Consider the following 16427-nt stretch of genomic DNA (forward strand, 5'->3'; position numbering starts at 1 on the left):
TAGAAAGTTGGCATCCTCTGCTTTAAAATAATGTTTTGCATTTAAGTTAATTGTTGCCTAAATACAGTCAGATCTTAAACTGTACCTCCACTTGAACCTTTTTTTTTTTTTGGAGTGGTACAACTCATTATTATTCACTTGAAGCCTCTCCCCTCTGACAGTACCAGTGAGAGTTAAAGGAAAGCCTGAACCCGCCCCTGTAATGTTTATTGATCAGCTCCCCGGCAGGCAGGCAGGCAGGCCTGTGTGACAGCGGTCAGATTAGTCGGGATATGGCGTCGCAGCGCCGACACAGGATGAATTTTCCTCTCTCTGTGGGAATTCAGCCGTGTTCCGGGGGCGCTCCTGCCTTTTGAGGCTGCTACCAGGGGGGGACATACATGGCGATGGAGGAGGAGGAGGATAACAACACAGCGGTCCCTGCGATCAACATCCGAGCCGACATCAAGAAGGGAGGCGATGCCGGAGACAACGGGGCTTGTATTGACAGGCAGCCGGACACGGTGGTCCATCAGGCGGGGCTGAGCCGGACTGCGGGTCGCGGCAGCCGCAGCGGTCCCGGAGCTCACTCTGCAACCGGAATCCGAGTGCTGAAGGCAGGTCATAACGAGAGGGTTTGTGCCCCGGTGATACACTGGGTGAATCCGGCAGCACAGAGCGCTGGTGACGGGGAAAGATTTGCCCCATAGTCCGCTGCAGCGGATCACTGAACAGGGCAAAGTGCATGATTTCAAACGCATCCTTGCAATGTTATGTAACGCCTGTTATTATAAGTGATGGCTGTCATTCAGGGAGAAGCAAAATCCAATTAATACCAACAAACCTCACAAACACACTGGGGTGTTTAAGATGTGTTACAGGAAGGCCTCTTCCCGCCCAGGTTTCTGATAATTTTGAAATGATGTTTCCCATAGATCTACAGGGAATTAGTCCTCCCTGGTGTGTTATTTTTATTAAATGTAGGTACCAGTTTAAATGTTCAGTAAAACAAGCCCAAATGTTAGCTATCTTCAGTGAAAGGGTAATATCTCTTGTCAGATGTGAACAATCAGACATGTCTCTTCAGTTCTAAGGCTATGTAGTAATTGTATCAAATTTAGCTGTGTTTGAAAATAAATTAGAGCTCAAGAAAAATGGACACATTTTGAATTTCTAGTCAGTATCTTCATTTACCTCAAAATAGGGTTGATAATTTAAGATTACTCCTCTCTGCGTTGCTCTTAATTTTTGATTTTCACCTCATAGTTGGCTAGCAAAATAGGAATGAACAAAATTAGACTTTTTTATATTTATATCTATATGTTGAATATATTTCAAACATCAAAGCTGTTCAGAACAATCTTTCATAATATTGTAGTTTACATTCTTATGTTAATCCAAGGCCCACAAAGGGGGGAAACAAACATCTAAACTGCTATTCTTTTCCCATTTGAACAATCAGGATAATGTTTACCAAAATCTCAAACTATGTTCTAACTCATTTAGTGGAGTTTTTTCCCCTGATGAGTAAAGAAAGGCCAAAGAATTGTTGCATTGTATAGAGTTTAGGTTTGACCTGGTTGAGCATTTCAGATTTTGAACTGGAACTAGACTTCAGATTCCTTGAAAAACAGTGAAATGCCCCTTTAGTTGTTCGAACTTTAACCATTAACCATCTGTAGTGCATAGTCACATTTTCCTGCAGTGCTTAGCCTAATGTGTCGTTATGGTGCCCAACCGCTGTTGACTGGGTATCCATTAGTGTTAGAAGATGTGATCAGGGTGCAACTGAAAAGTAATCTTTTTTATTTTTATGTTTTTGGTGCTTTTGTTTCCCGTTGGTGAAAGGGCACTCTGGGCAAGAAGCTATGTTTCCATATATATTTGCCAGCATGGATGACTCATATGGCTTCTTTAAATGGATAAAACAGAGGTTAGTTTCTCAACTAATTACTTGGTCAAGACAAAAGAAGATTGCTATTCTTAAACAGCTGCAATCTCAAAAATATTATAAGAGTTTACTCAAATACTTTTTTTTGAACTTTTAAACTTCTGTCACATTTGAATTTAAAGGTTATTGACAAAATGTGGTTATTTACAATGAAGTTCAAATGGGAAAGTTGTGATTATGGATCACACAGCAACATGAATACCTCCAAATTAACATTTAATGGAGTTATAGATCAGTTCCTGTCCTGGGTTGGAGTCCTGCGTCTTTAAGATGTTTCCTTGTTCTGATTTAAATGGTTGCATTATCTCCTCATCCTGTTATTAGGTTTTGAGTTCTGCTTCTCCCTCATTTATTTGTATCCGGTGTGTTGAATCGGAGAAACTTCACAACTATGTTGGACTCCTTGCTATAGAGCTGGAAATTATTATTCTAATGTGAATGCGACTGTATTAACGGTCGGGACAATTTTGGGGGTGGAGTTGCTTTAATATGGCAAAAATCTGCTTCTGAGGGTTTTTAAAAATCTGAAACTTATCAAAATGAAAGAGAGTTATCAAGTGAAGGTGCGTTATTAAGTACGTTATTGACTAAATTAGCTCAATTTTTGTTCTCACCCCTACAACATCATCAACATGTTTTTCTTTTGTCAATTGGGAAAAATTCATCTTATCCTTGACAAAACATGGATTGTATGTTTGTTGGAAGTTTGTATTAAGAAAAGTCTAGAGTATCTTGTACATACTCAGTGACACAAACATGCCTTATCATAAGAATATGTTAGAAACCATGATAAAGTGATATACTGTCTCTTGTCATATGCAGCTGGAATTATTTTAGTTTAATTATCTGAGCATCACATTGCATAGCATCACAGTACTGGTTCGCAGTTTAGCTTTTTTTAATGAAACATTAGGCTGCAACTCATCTATCTAACACATGATAAGCAAAACACAACAATCAAATATATATATATATATATATATATATATATATATATATATATATATATATATATATATATATATATATATACTGTATATAATGTAATGGAGTTTTTGGTAATTTACTTTCTAACATGTTTTTTTCTTTTTACAAGAAAAAACATGTTAGGGAATTTTTGTTTTAACCAAATAAAACATGAATCTATGAAGTGTTTGTTTAGTTGACGCCCACAGATGAGGTGCTTTTCCACAAATTCATCCTTTCTTCTAAAACAAACCCACTTGAAGTATTTCTGCCTATATTCTCAAGCATAATCTCATTTATTAAAAATGCATGATTCATGTACAGCTAAAAAACTTTAAGTTTTACTGTTTGTGATGGTAGGACAGCATAAGATTTTTATTTTTTGCAGGTTTGCCTCCTGCAAAATTAACGTATCAAACATGTGACTCGGTGACACCAAGATGCCACTCTTGTTACTGTTTGACAGTGATATTGAGGGGGAAAAAAAATTAACTTCAGTTTTCATTATTTCTTTGCTAGAGCAATGACAGATTAATATATGTAAATAAGGCTTTTTGCATACTTTTTAGGTTTTCTTTTTTTTTTCATTTGATGCCTCTTTTATTTCATTCAAAAAGCTGTGAAACTATATTTAAGAAAATGAATCAAACAAATCATCCAGTTGGTGAGCGGCAACTCGTGTTTTTGTCGTTGCTGGATTTTGAACCTCCTCCAAACTCTTTTGCAACATGTTTTGAAGAAACCTCCCTGTTTCCGCAGCGCAACATGAAGAGGAACGGGAGCCGGAGCTGCGTGACAAGGAAAACCAGATTCGGGTCACGAGAGCGGGACTGGCTGAAGGGGGACACCCAACGAGGCTGTGTGTGCCTCTATGGCGGCACCGTGGACCCCCAGCCGCCTGCTTCCGGCCCACAGGCCTCCTCCACCCCTCAGACGGACCTGCAGTTGGTGCTCTGCTCCACCAGCACCACCGTGGAGGAGCTCTGTGCTCAGAGAAACGGACAGGGACTCTACGTTCAGCTGCACGGAGACCTTCTCAGGTAAATGCACTGTACAGTACATAAAGTGCAGAAAGCAGTTGCATGAAGAAGCCAAGCTGATGTTGTAGGGTGGGTCTTTTTCTTGGCAATGTCCTCAAAATCTGAATTAAACAACAGCAATTACTTTGCTGACATCAAGATCGAGCAGCTGCAGTCCTGCTGAGACGTCTTCTGTGGATTTGCTCCAAACAAAATCCTCACGCGCTCTAAAAGAACCAACCACAGTCTGATGTGAAATCATGTATAAGAGAAAGAAAAACAGAAACGCCTCGCATCTTAGCTGCGCAGCAGAACTGGAAGTGAAACGTGAGATGTTATAGCCTGTGAAGGAAGCGCGTCTCCTCCATTAGAGACACAGCAGCTATAAGTGTATTGACTTGCATTAAGATGTAGGCGATGCAGAAGAATTTTTAGCTAAACAGACATTTATCATTTTTATAATTTGAGCAGAATGTCACAGTGAACTAGCCTGAGTGAATGCAAAACATACCGTTTGATCCCAAACTCTCACAGCACCTCACCAATTTTACCCTGAAGGTGCACACACCCCCTTCAGACCCACAGCAGGCTCTCTGAAAAACAGCAAATGACCCTCTGAGTGTCTGGTTCACTGATCCGTGACCAGGAAGGAATTTGTTCTTTTGCTCTTTCTTGGAAAACCCAATGTGGGAATATGATATTGTAGAAAATAAGCTCTCGGCTTTAGCTTAAATCTCAGCGCCTTATCTAGTGTGAGTGTGACGGTTCACTCAGTTTACTCGTGGACTGTCAGTGAAATTGTGCGGTAACAACAAAACTACTTTTATGCAATGTTCTCTACGGTTATTAGCATACCTGCTAAATATGTGTAGAATGGACTTTAATAAAATGAAGCAAATTCACACTTAAAAGTTTAAACGCTCCCCTCCCCACTATTTTCTGTACATTTAGCTTGTAGAGAAAATGAACGATGTTAAAGATTGGGGTGTTTTTTTAGATCACCGGTGCTAAAACTAGTGAGGCTTCAACTGTACTTTGTAAAGCCTCATTTTGATAATAAAGCAGAATTTTCCTAGATTGACTCATACAAAGAGAGAGAGAGATTTATGACCATTTGTCTTTAAAAACCTCACGGTTTAGTGGGTTAGTTAGTCACAGTTTGCAGTTTTGCAATCTACAAGACAATACCAGGAGTGAAACTGGAGGCTAATGGAAAGAGCAGACCAGGAGGGACTAAGAAATGGATGTTGTTATGGCAACTAAAGAATATTTTGCTGAGGAGGCAAAAAATGTTAGTCAAATACGAATGATTTGGATCACTAAAAGAGTATATTGGTCTCTTAAACCTATAAGATATTTGACTTTGAACCCAAAAGTTTTTAAACTACTTGTAGATTATTTTTCTTTGAAAGAGAAGCTTTTCTTCAATGCCTTTGATTTCCTTTAACAGTGTGTGATCATGTGTGTTGTCAGGCAATCTTTGATCCTTTATAATGATATTTTCTGTTGGCAATCCTGCTTTTACACCAAAACCTAATAAAATGATAGGGTGAATTGTGTCGATCTGTGCTTTCCACTTTTGGACCGTCTATCCCTGTTCTGGTGGGTATCCCATTCCAAGAGGGTTACCGAGCCGGTCCAGGGTTCTGTTTTCCCAGCAGCTCACTCCTCCCCAGGGATCCATTAATTGCTTTTTCAGGACAGACTGGGCATGTAATCCCTCCAACACGATGTGGGTATTCCTGGAGTTTCCTCCCAGCTACAGTCATCCTTTGGAAATGTCCTGAAAGAGACTCCCAGACCCAAAAATGGTTTTAAATGGTTTTTCCCTGGAGGAGAATGCAGTTTGATATCAGGGGCCTTATAAATCACTTTACCTTTCAATGTAAATATAAACTTAGTTTGCTCTTGAAGCTCATTTTTCCAGTCAGATATTGGAAAAAACCTTGCAGAGTTATGATTTTATGAGCTCACCACTGATAAGATGAGTAGTTAAAGGCCTGGGGGAAAAAAAATTCAAGGAGTTTGAAAAACTGTAAGGATTCAAAGAAAGTGCTAACATACCTTTCTGTTATGCAGACATAACAGGAACCCTAACCGTCATAAAACAGTGTGCCAAGAGCTGTTCAATTCATCATCTGGAAATGGGAAGCGTATAGCAAAGATATGGCCGTCTACATAACAGGAAGAGAAAAGAGAGCATGAGTCACTGAAGTAGCCAAAAGGCCAATTGAAACTCTGGTATCAGTATCTATAAACATGATGTCTGTCAGGTGTGCACTCTGCAAATCTGGACTTTGAGTATGAATGGAGAGACGTAGAAAGTTCTGTTTGTAGTCTGGAGACACAGCAAATATTTGGAAGTAGGAGCTCTGATCGAATGTCATTTTCCTCGAGTCAAACTCTGTGCGTGGCTCAAATCTAAAAGTGACATCACACTGATGTCCCACGGTGATGGAGATGCTTTTTTTTTTAGCACAAACAGGGAAGCTCGTCAGAGTAGTTAGAGCTAAATACTGTACAGGAACGTTCAGCTGTTTTGCAAAACCATTTTTTCAGACCATGTATATTTTCCTTCCACTTCACCATAATGCCATATTTTGAGTTTGTCTGTCACTATAAGTCTCGACTAGCTGCACTAAAGCTTGTGCTTTGAATGTGACAAAATGTGATAAAGTTCTAGAGATATGAATACTGTGAATCCCTGAAGAATAGCAAGGAATAAATATATTTATACCAAATGGAAAGGAGTCATTCCAAAAAGATGTAACATTTATAAATCATCATGTAATAATGAAAGATAATAAATGAATTCCTACTTTTGAAACCCACTAATTAAACAGTGTTCTTATTTTTTGAGTTTTCTTCAGGGATTTATGATCAACTCTGGTTGTGTTGCTCTTCCAGGTAATTAAACTTTCCACAGGGCAAAGGATTTCTCAGAGCATTTGTTGGTGGCTCCACAGCCCTGAAAGATCATTGCTTCTTACGAGTTTTTATTCAAATCTGTGGTCAGGTCCTCCTCTAGATATATATTTCACTCCAAAGCTGGTTGTCCTTGTTGTCACACCAAACCTGGATGCTATCGATCCTGCAGGAGGCTGGACCCCAGCGAGCGTCCCCTCCAGATGGTTTACGATTACCTGATGTCGATGGGTTACGCAGACCCCGTGCGAGTGCAGCATGAAGCGGCCAACTCTGATCTCAGCTGCATGATCCGTTTCTACAGCGGTGAGTTCTCTGGCAGAAAAACAACTTTTTGTTAATTTCCTACTGCCTGCTTTAAGATGTGGTCTGTTTTTGTTTTTGTAAAACTGGTTTGAAACATGCTAAAAACATTCGGGAGCGGGTTAAACATTCAAAATGTAAATATATGTGTGCCACACTGAAGTGAACTTTTAATACTGTCTTTAATGCTGTAAATATTGAAGCATGAAACAGACAAACACATAGCATGAGGCTTGTTGGCCGACCATCAATCATTCCAATATTAACATTACTGCTTACTTGACCTTTACTTGACTTTACTACCATAAATCAGTCGTAGCACCAATAGATGGTTAATCATTGTTTGCGCTTCTGCAGAGTTTTCTGGCTTATACATACAATTATTGGGCTAATTTGATGCATATTGAATTAATTAAATAAGCTTATTTCCAGCCCTTGAGTACATTTCTAATTTGTTAGTTCTTTATCTGTGTTTTAATTGAAGTAAATTATGAAATTAGACCAAATAATTGAAAATCACCAACTTTTACTGCAGTCGCCAATTAAAACAAAAAGAGAATGCATAGGATTTTTCACAAAATGGTTTAAAAATTCAACATTTTTGTATTTCCATTTGTGTCTCAACTGCTTTTAAAAACAGCCTGTAAGTACTTTAAAAACCACCCGGCTTTTTTTTGACAATAAATTAATGTTCTTTGATTAAGTCACAATCGATGGGAACTGAGGCGTTACTTAACAACCCCAATCAAGGCCAGTCCCCTACCTAGCAACCCGAGCCACGCCCTGGTTATCACCTAGCAACCCAAGCGGAGCACCAGCACTTTTGGTCAGCTGGTTTTACCGCTGTATGCACTGTACAATGGCTGCTGGAAAAGATAAGTGTATTGTTATTGACTTACTATTCAGAAACCACTTGCTGGATTCTTGTTGGCTGTGCAGGAGGCTCTACTTCTGCTTTTGAGTCTGATTCAGGATCATAGATGTATGGTTGTATAACTGCGGATCTGTTTGGAGCCATTTTCAGGTGAGAGTGTAAATGTAACGTTAGCAGCAGCTTATTTGGGTTTAAAGTGACAATAAGCACTAAAACAGCTGGTTCTGAAAGGAACTCAAAATAGGCAGAAATCTCATCATCTAAGAATGATTTTGTGCAAAAACAATGTATTGAATATGTTTTGTTTAGCCCATAGACCAACCCTAAACTGTTCAAGGAAGCATACTAGGCCCTCCTTAGTAAATAGAGAATAAAAGTTTCTATGAAATCAATCCCAAAGATTATTTTTTCAGCATTTTCTCTTGAACTAATTTAGTTCACTGTGCCAGTCCGTCTTTGCACCCACGTGTCCAGCAGCTTCCTGTTCTTTTCCCTCTTGCCAACATGAGAACTAGCCTAATTTGGCTACTATCGAACCACATTGGTCCAAGTTAAGCCAGGGCCCCTTGGAGACTTCCTGTCTTTATTTGTTATCTCATGGGAAAACGCTTCAAGGTCCAGGCATGGGATGCAATTCAGACCCTTAATACCCAGCTGAGGTGGAGAGAAAAACTTCCTTCTGGTGTATGTGAACTGATTAAGAAATACTTCAATAGAGTTTGTAGTTTGATGTATTTATGATTAATAGTAACCTCTCACACACCTCACTCATATTCATAGCTTTACACAGTGTACAGGATTTGTTTCAGAAAATAATAGTTTGAAATTGCATATTTGTGAGTTCTTACCAGCTTTCAAGCTCTGATTGTATCGTCTTTCTTTTGAATAACTTCATTGCATAAGCAGAACCAGCATAAGATGAACAAGTTCTGTTTATCTAGTGATCCAAATAGGTTTCATGTTGTGCTATTTATCGGATTGTAAAATAAAGAACACTTTCGTCAGGAAACAGTCTAATTTGAGATACTAATATATTCCTACTCATTCTGCAATTTAAAGTGTCTAGTTTATTATGCTGTGTTGGATATTTATTTATTCAGGTTTTCCCCTGGGAGTCCATCTGCAGAAGTGAAGCATCAGGTTTATTTAGGATATGCAGTGACACATCCGATTATGAATTTTGTGCAAAGATGTGAGAATAATTTTCTCTGAAATTATGTTTGTACTTGTGCAGATGTGACTTTTCAGCGGAACAAGTTTGGATTTGATGTAAAAGTTTACATCATCTTGCAGATCTCAGCTTGTTTTGTCCATTTAAATTGGGGAACAATTACCTGAAAACATATTTGCTTTGTGGAGGTTAGTTACAGTGTCCTGGAAAAGTATTCACACACCTAGATTTAGTTGACCTTATATCAATTTTTATATGATACAACAACACAAAGTGATGCATAATTAGTGATGTAGCAGAGCCAAACTTAAAATTTTAATAATTATTTTCTGTGAAAATTGGAGGAATCGTTTCTGTGAGCAGTGTTTTATGTTATTTCACACATTCTTTTTTGGATTTATTCCTGTATTTTTGTGGGTTTTTTATTTTATTTTATTTTTTTGCTGGGCTTAGTAAGACTTTGTCAGTTTTAAAGTTCACAGCTAAAAGCTGTAAATCATGTATCACTTCCCTTCTGTCTCAGAATTAGGCTTTTTGTTGGCGTAGCAAACAAAATCTCTGTATAATACATCTTAGTTCGCTGTTGCAATGTGATGAAATGGGAGAATTTCAACGAGTCTGAACACTTTTGTATGGCAACTTAAGAGGAGATGATGTCTGCTCATTGTTCAAACAGTGTTTGAAACAATGAAGTTTTGAAATTTGGATTAGTGGACCATGCATTTGTCTTTCAAGAAATCTGTAAAGCAAAGATCATGTTTGTTAAGATCTTTATCTAAAAATCGATCAGATCATCCTCTTTTCACCAGACAACTTACATCTATCTGCTTTCTGGTCATAATACGCATCGGTGCACACATGTCTTCTATTCTGAGCACATTATTTTTCTGCCTTATTTTCCACAGCTGTTGTGCTTCAAAGTTCAGAGCAACAGGTGACCTGTGGAGTTTCACCATTATATCCTATTTATCCAGAAAGGCCCTCTGACACACACACACCCACACACACACCCTTATGCTGTGGCGCACAGATGAAATTAAAACAAACAAACGCAGGAGTAAACATTTCAGGGCTGTGACTTAATGAGGACACTCCTAGTGAAAACAGCCGGAGTTCCGGTGGTCCTGTTTGTCAGCTCATGCAGCTGTGGATCAGATGAAGCCGGTTGTAGGTTCTGGCACTGGTCCCCCCCGGGCCATATTCCACCTCTGGCTTGGTGATGTCTCAGATCTTTGAGGTCATAGACGGAAAGCGGCTGTGTGGAGATCATAAGGTCTTTTGTCAGGGTTGGATCGGAGGGAAGTGCATCATCAGAAAATAGAGTGAGATCACTTTATGCTTTATTAAACTGAGAGGTGTTGATTTGTTAAGCTTTTTGATGTCCTGCGCAGTGAAAAGTTTATGCTTGTGACTCTCTTTCCAACTGTTGGATCACAGTATCCAAAAATCATGTCCTCAAAGTGACTAATAACTCCCATGTTGCCTCTTCTTCTTCATGGTAATATTTAAAGGAGTAAGTTTTAGTGGCAAAAACATGAGAGGGATTGTAAGAGTTGAGGTAAAAATTAAATTCTGTTCAGATCCGATCTCCCACAGTATTGCCCTGGGCAACAGAGCTGTGGAGAGAACAGGCTCTCTGTGGTTTCCTGCCAGCTCCTCGTAATGTTCTGTCTGTGCGATCAAGTTCGTTTCTCCCAAGGATTTCCTCTTACCCCTTTTAGACCCGGTGTCAGTTTTTCATTTGGTACCAATGCCCAGCTTTCAGGTGGCACGTTTTATTGCTGCTGCTAAGAAGCCCCCATACAAATAGCCTGTTTTCATGTCATCTGTATTCAAATGCAGCAAGCAACTGTTCCTCATGAGATCGGCACGCCAGGAGTTAGATTTTTCCTTTTTTTTACACAGAAAATTTGTCTATTTGTTTATCTTTTAAATATAGGCGTTTGAAACCCGCCAACAAGAGGCATCTGTGCTGTGGGTATAGAATCAGAGTTTGCTGTCGAAAAGAGCTTTCTGTTCTGAGTCAAATCAAACTGTTTCCGCCTCCACCGACCCCCTACTGCATGCTAATGCAATCTTGAGTAAGACAAAAAGGCTCTGGGAAACAGAGAGTATTGTATTCATCTAAGTGCTTGAGAAATGGCTTGAAGTAATCCAATATAGGAATAAAAAATGAGTTTAGAAACTATGGAAGTCCTTCTTACCAAGTACGCAGCCTTAAACAGCTCCATAAAAGAGAAGAAGCCATTCCTATTCTGCCATTTGATTCTAAAGTAGAAAACAAACACACCAGTTTCATATTTTGGGCTCTTATTTGTTTCTTTGTGATCATTGTGAGGGTGTTTAACAGTAGACCTAAAAGGCCTACACAGTCCTGTTAAGATGCCAGGTTTTTGTGATGTAACACATGTAGATAAAAGAAAAGCACTGCAGTATTTCTTCACCTCTGTGACATATAGCCAATTTAACTAAAAACAAAAGTAACCTGCTCCTGGGAAAATGTAAAAGAAAATAAAATAAACTGTTTTTCTAACATTTTCTCATTTGCAGCTTAAACCTAAAGCTGCAAATGAGGAAATGTTGAAATAGGAGAATTTCAACAGGTCTGAACACTTTTGTCTGGCAACTGTAAGAGGATCTAATGGCTGCTTAGTCTTCAAACGGCGTTTGAAACTGTGAAGATTTGAAACTTCACAGTGATCAAGGGGATCTCGTTTTTGAAAGGTATCCTTTTGGAGAAGGCTGCAAAACAATTTCACAACATTATGTGTGCAGTATCTAGAATGTGAAGGTCTTCTCTACCTTAATCTAAGCTGATATTTCTCTAAAACCAGTCTAGTCAAGATGGAGACTGTTCAGGGAAGCTGCCAAAGTAGCTGCAGGAATTTCTGGCTCATATTGTATAGCTGAAAGAGAAAATTATTTTCTTCCAAAGAAAACATTAACACCTTAATAAAATCTCCCCAAATCTGTTTGGAGAATTTATTACTGTCAAATGAAACAAAACTGATCTTTATGGACTCCAACACCATGTACTCAGTGAAACATGATGGTGGATATGTGATGCTACGGATAGTTTTTAGAGATACTTTTTTTTTTTAAATCAAGGTGGATGAGAGACACTATTTTTGAAGAACATACATCCAAATCAGCAAACGTATGGCCATATTTAATATTTTATTTTGTAGGCCAAGCCAGAGTTCAAAAGTAAATCTGACAGAACGTCTGTGAGGTAGCATGAAAAATATATATGTCTATACCAGGGGTCTCAAACTCGCGGCCCGCAGGCCAACTGTGGCCCTAGGGCCGATAGTTTGTGGCCCCTGCCTTAATATGAAAGTTTAATGTTCGTGCGGCCCGCGAGTTTGATATAATTGGCACTTATCAGTGTTGTGAACGAACTTACCAATCACGGTGGAGTATATTGCTCTCGGGGGCGGGACATCGGCCGGGCCTATTTGCATTTTCTATTTGTCATTATTTGCATGCGGTACATGCGCAATTTCTGCGGCCGCTCCCGCTTCACGTGCTTCAGCATCCAGTCTAGACCCGGAAGTTGCTGATCAGTGTAACGTAATTACTGTAACGCTTGGGTTGTGTTTAAGGGAGGAGAGGAGGCAGCAGATTCGTCAGAACGGTCAAAAACTCACAACCACAGTGGTACTGGGAATTCCACAGTGTTGTCCTTTAATAAATACGCTCTTCACCAACCTTACAAAGCCCGGTTGAACGGCTGCTATATTATCAGACATGAAAATTGAGCAGCGTCCAAACAACCCGTAACATTACTGAAAAGTTAGGGAGCTAACATGTCCGTCTAGCACGTTTCTCCCACGCTCTCTACAGAGAAGCCCTGGCGCATACTTCTGACATCATTAGCAATACTAGAGTATCTTAAAGAGACACTACACAATTATGGCTGTTACAGCGCCTGACTACGGCCAAATATGGCAATAGGCAATCAGAAAAGTTCGGCTGAGGAGACCGTGTGTGTGAATGCGGCCCAGCCTCACCCAGACTCTACCTCAGCGGCCTCTGGGTAAATTGAGTTTGAGACCCCTGGTCTATACAGTCTGAGATTTGGACAATATTTTTGCAGGTAGAGTGAACAAATATTGGGGTGCTGATAGACTTCTGCCAAAGAAGACTAAATGCTGAAAATGAATCAACAAAGTATTAGTTTACTGCAACCAGATTTGTTTGCTTTCTAGTTGAGTTGTACAGGATATATGTACATGTCACATTAAAGGTGGATAATTTTTACAAAAATTATTTTTATGGTGACATTTATTTCATCACAACATCCTGACATTTTAACAATTATGCACTTTTTATGTACATTGTATATGTATAACATGAAATGCTTTATGAGTAGTGTATGTCAAAACTATATCTTTAGAAAAGTTTTGTTTTGTGGGGTTTAACGGTCTATCAAAACCATATTTTTAGAAATTCTTTACGTGCTATCACTTTAGTTTTACTGCTTTTATTGTGGCGTAATAAAAGTTTTATTCAACTTTTACAATTTCAAAAATTATTAGTGGCAGGATGTTTTAAAGCAGTAATCCAGTTGTAGCCTACAGTGTTATCAAGATATTTTACCAGTGATGATCAAAGTACCCCTCTCCACTCAAGTTGCAGAGAAAATGCAAGCTCACATTAAAAAAGTATTTTTGTTTTATTTTGCAAAATCCCAGCCATGGAGAGTAATTGTATAGGTAAAAACATTACAGGATTAAAAAAAGCAAACTCAGAGACAGCAGCATTTGTCTCTGCTCTCCAAATCATCCACACTGTTATTTAGCTGATCTTCTAAAAATGCTCAAAAAAATGGTTTATTATCTCATATTGATGCATCCTGCAGTTTGCATATAATGCTATATTTGCATTGCCGGAATCATACAACATCTTGCTTTGTTCCGAAATAGGAATCTATTTAAAACGTAAGTTATGCGACATTATGTCAGTTCATAACGATTTTATGAAAGCACATAAAAAGAATTAGTTTTAGGGATCAATTGCGGATTCAGGTTCTCAAATCTCAGTTTACTTTTTAATTTTCCCTCTCTCATCTCTTACTCTCAGGTCTTTCTTTCCTCACCTCCTTCTCTCTTTGTGCATCTGTTTTCCCGTTTTTTTCTCTCTCTAGTGATCAGAATTCACCCTCTGCGGCCTTGTGTCTAGTCTGCCGTGTCACGTGAAGCGAGATGTCCCAGAAATGTCTCGTGAAGGCCACAGACACATTTGAGTGAAGAGATAAGAAGACGCACATTCGACTGATTGGTTCCTCGCCTCCCGTCCCTGGTTTTTTTTAGCAGCCTCCACTTAAACGACGTTTGACCCCAGTTGATCATTAGCTTAGTGGAAGCAGCGCGGCGTCTTGAGGAAACTGTGTTACACAACATGCTCTGACCGTGTCACCAAACCCCAGTGGAGCTGCTGGGAATGGTCAACACGATTTGTCATCATCTAGATGTAATGGATTTGGCTGGCTCTCTGCAGAGCTGTGAGAGGTTGCAGGAGACAGTATGGAGACTTACCAACTCAGATTGGACTTTGGTTTTGTGAGCAACATGTTTCCCTGGCAACTAATAACCCTGCCGACAGTAAGGGATCGCATGTGTGCTTGCTTTAAAAGTTGGCTCCTGAAGGCTGGGGCTTTTGCGTTGGTGTTGCGTAAATGGGACTCTGGTTTTCACACAGGTAGTTGTAGTGCATAGATGGTTTATTTACTTGCAAAATTATTTATTACCGTAATATTTTCAGATCCAATCACAGTAGGAATGATGGTAAATTAACAGGAAATTATATATGCACTCATTTTTTCCCCCAAATAAAAATGTCAAAAGTGTGCATTGCATTTGTATTGAACATTTTTTAGTTGATACTCTGTAGAACCGCCTTTCAATGCCCCCGTAGTTGCAATCGTGTTTTGTTGAGGAGATGCTGCGTTCAGGGGGATGTGCAGTGTTGCTTTTCCTGCACACATTGCATTTTGCATGTAAAGTGAAAAGACAAAGTTTGGTCTCGTCTGACCACACTGCCTTTTTGCATATACTTGCATATGTTACATGGCTTGTGAGAAACTGCAAACAGGACTTATGGGTTTTCCTTTAGTAATAGATTTCTTCTTTCTACACTCCCAGATGGATTCTGTTTACTAAGTGACTTTTAAAGGGATTTTGTTGTTTTTGCTTTTGTTTAGGAGTAAAAGGGGCTTGATGTTTATGCACCAATTATTATTTTTTGACTTTTTATTTGTTAAAAAAATCAGAAAGACTGTCTGTCATTTTCTTTCCACCCCACATTTATGCACTTCCTTATTGTTTATTTTTTTGTTTTACTTTATGTTCTTTGCACAGAAAGTATGTGCAAAGTTAAAAAATGTAATACCTACAAGAAGAAATTATTCACACCCACAGAAGACTCCACCTGTGGATCCTTCAATTCTCCTCATCACCATTAAATATGATTGGATAATGCCTGCAATAGGTAGTTTGATACATATCAGAAAACATGTGAATATGCAAATATTTCTCTCTGCTGTTTTCTCACTAGTCAAAGCAGACTGTACCTTTTAAGAAAGAAACAGAAAAAAGAAAGTACATTTTCCAGATATTAATGTCACAAGTAACCCCAGGCTATTTGTTTTTAATCTATAGATTCACTATAATATTGTTATTTCAAACAAGGACAAAATCAGATAAGGCTAGTATTGCTAATAATTCAAAGATTTCTTGCTAGTTTCAGGACTGTTCAATAGTGTGATTCATATTTAAGACTAATTTTTTTAAACCAAACTGGACCGTTGGATCCTGTTAGCATTCCTCTGACTAGACTTTATTTTTTACACTTTCCCCATAACAGTTTATTTTTGTTTTGCGTTAAATTGACTACATGTCATGGAGGTGGAGAAGTAATACAATGCATTTCTTTTACAAATGCATTGTATTATCATGTTTACAGTGCACATCTGAACACCAGATTGAAGAGACCCTCTGGTTTAGTTAGTAAGAACACCCCTTTTGCCTGGGTGAAGTTATTTAATATGTTTTTTAATATCTAATAACAAGGAAGCTATAGTTGTTCTCTTTTATTTCACTTCTTTTCAGTAAAATAACATATCGTGTCTCTAATTTTCAAGAAACAACAAAAATTTGCAGCTAAGCAGTTTGTTGTCAAGCTCACTTAACTTGTTCATGATCGGTTGTCGGCTGAGGAATAGCAGCAGGAATATTT

General features: G+C 38.7%; 1 protein-coding gene across 1 annotated transcript in view; it reads left to right on the forward strand.

Annotated features, from left to right (window-relative positions):
- The first annotated feature begins 204 nt into the window (after nt 1-204).
- Nucleotides 205-16427, forward strand: part of phlpp2 (PH domain and leucine rich repeat protein phosphatase 2) — a 43621-nt gene continuing 27398 nt past the window's right edge. The window contains exons 1-3 of the mRNA XM_028014549.1: nt 205-596; nt 3656-3936; nt 7013-7146. Coding sequence (XP_027870350.1) covers nt 381-596; nt 3656-3936; nt 7013-7146 — 631 coding nt within the window. The 5' untranslated portion in view covers nt 205-380. The remainder of the gene's footprint in view (nt 597-3655; nt 3937-7012; nt 7147-16427) is intronic.

This window comes from Xiphophorus couchianus, chromosome 4 (genome assembly GCF_001444195.1).
Source record: "Xiphophorus couchianus chromosome 4, X_couchianus-1.0, whole genome shotgun sequence".
NCBI classification, from domain to species: Eukaryota; Metazoa; Chordata; class Actinopteri; order Cyprinodontiformes; family Poeciliidae; genus Xiphophorus; species Xiphophorus couchianus.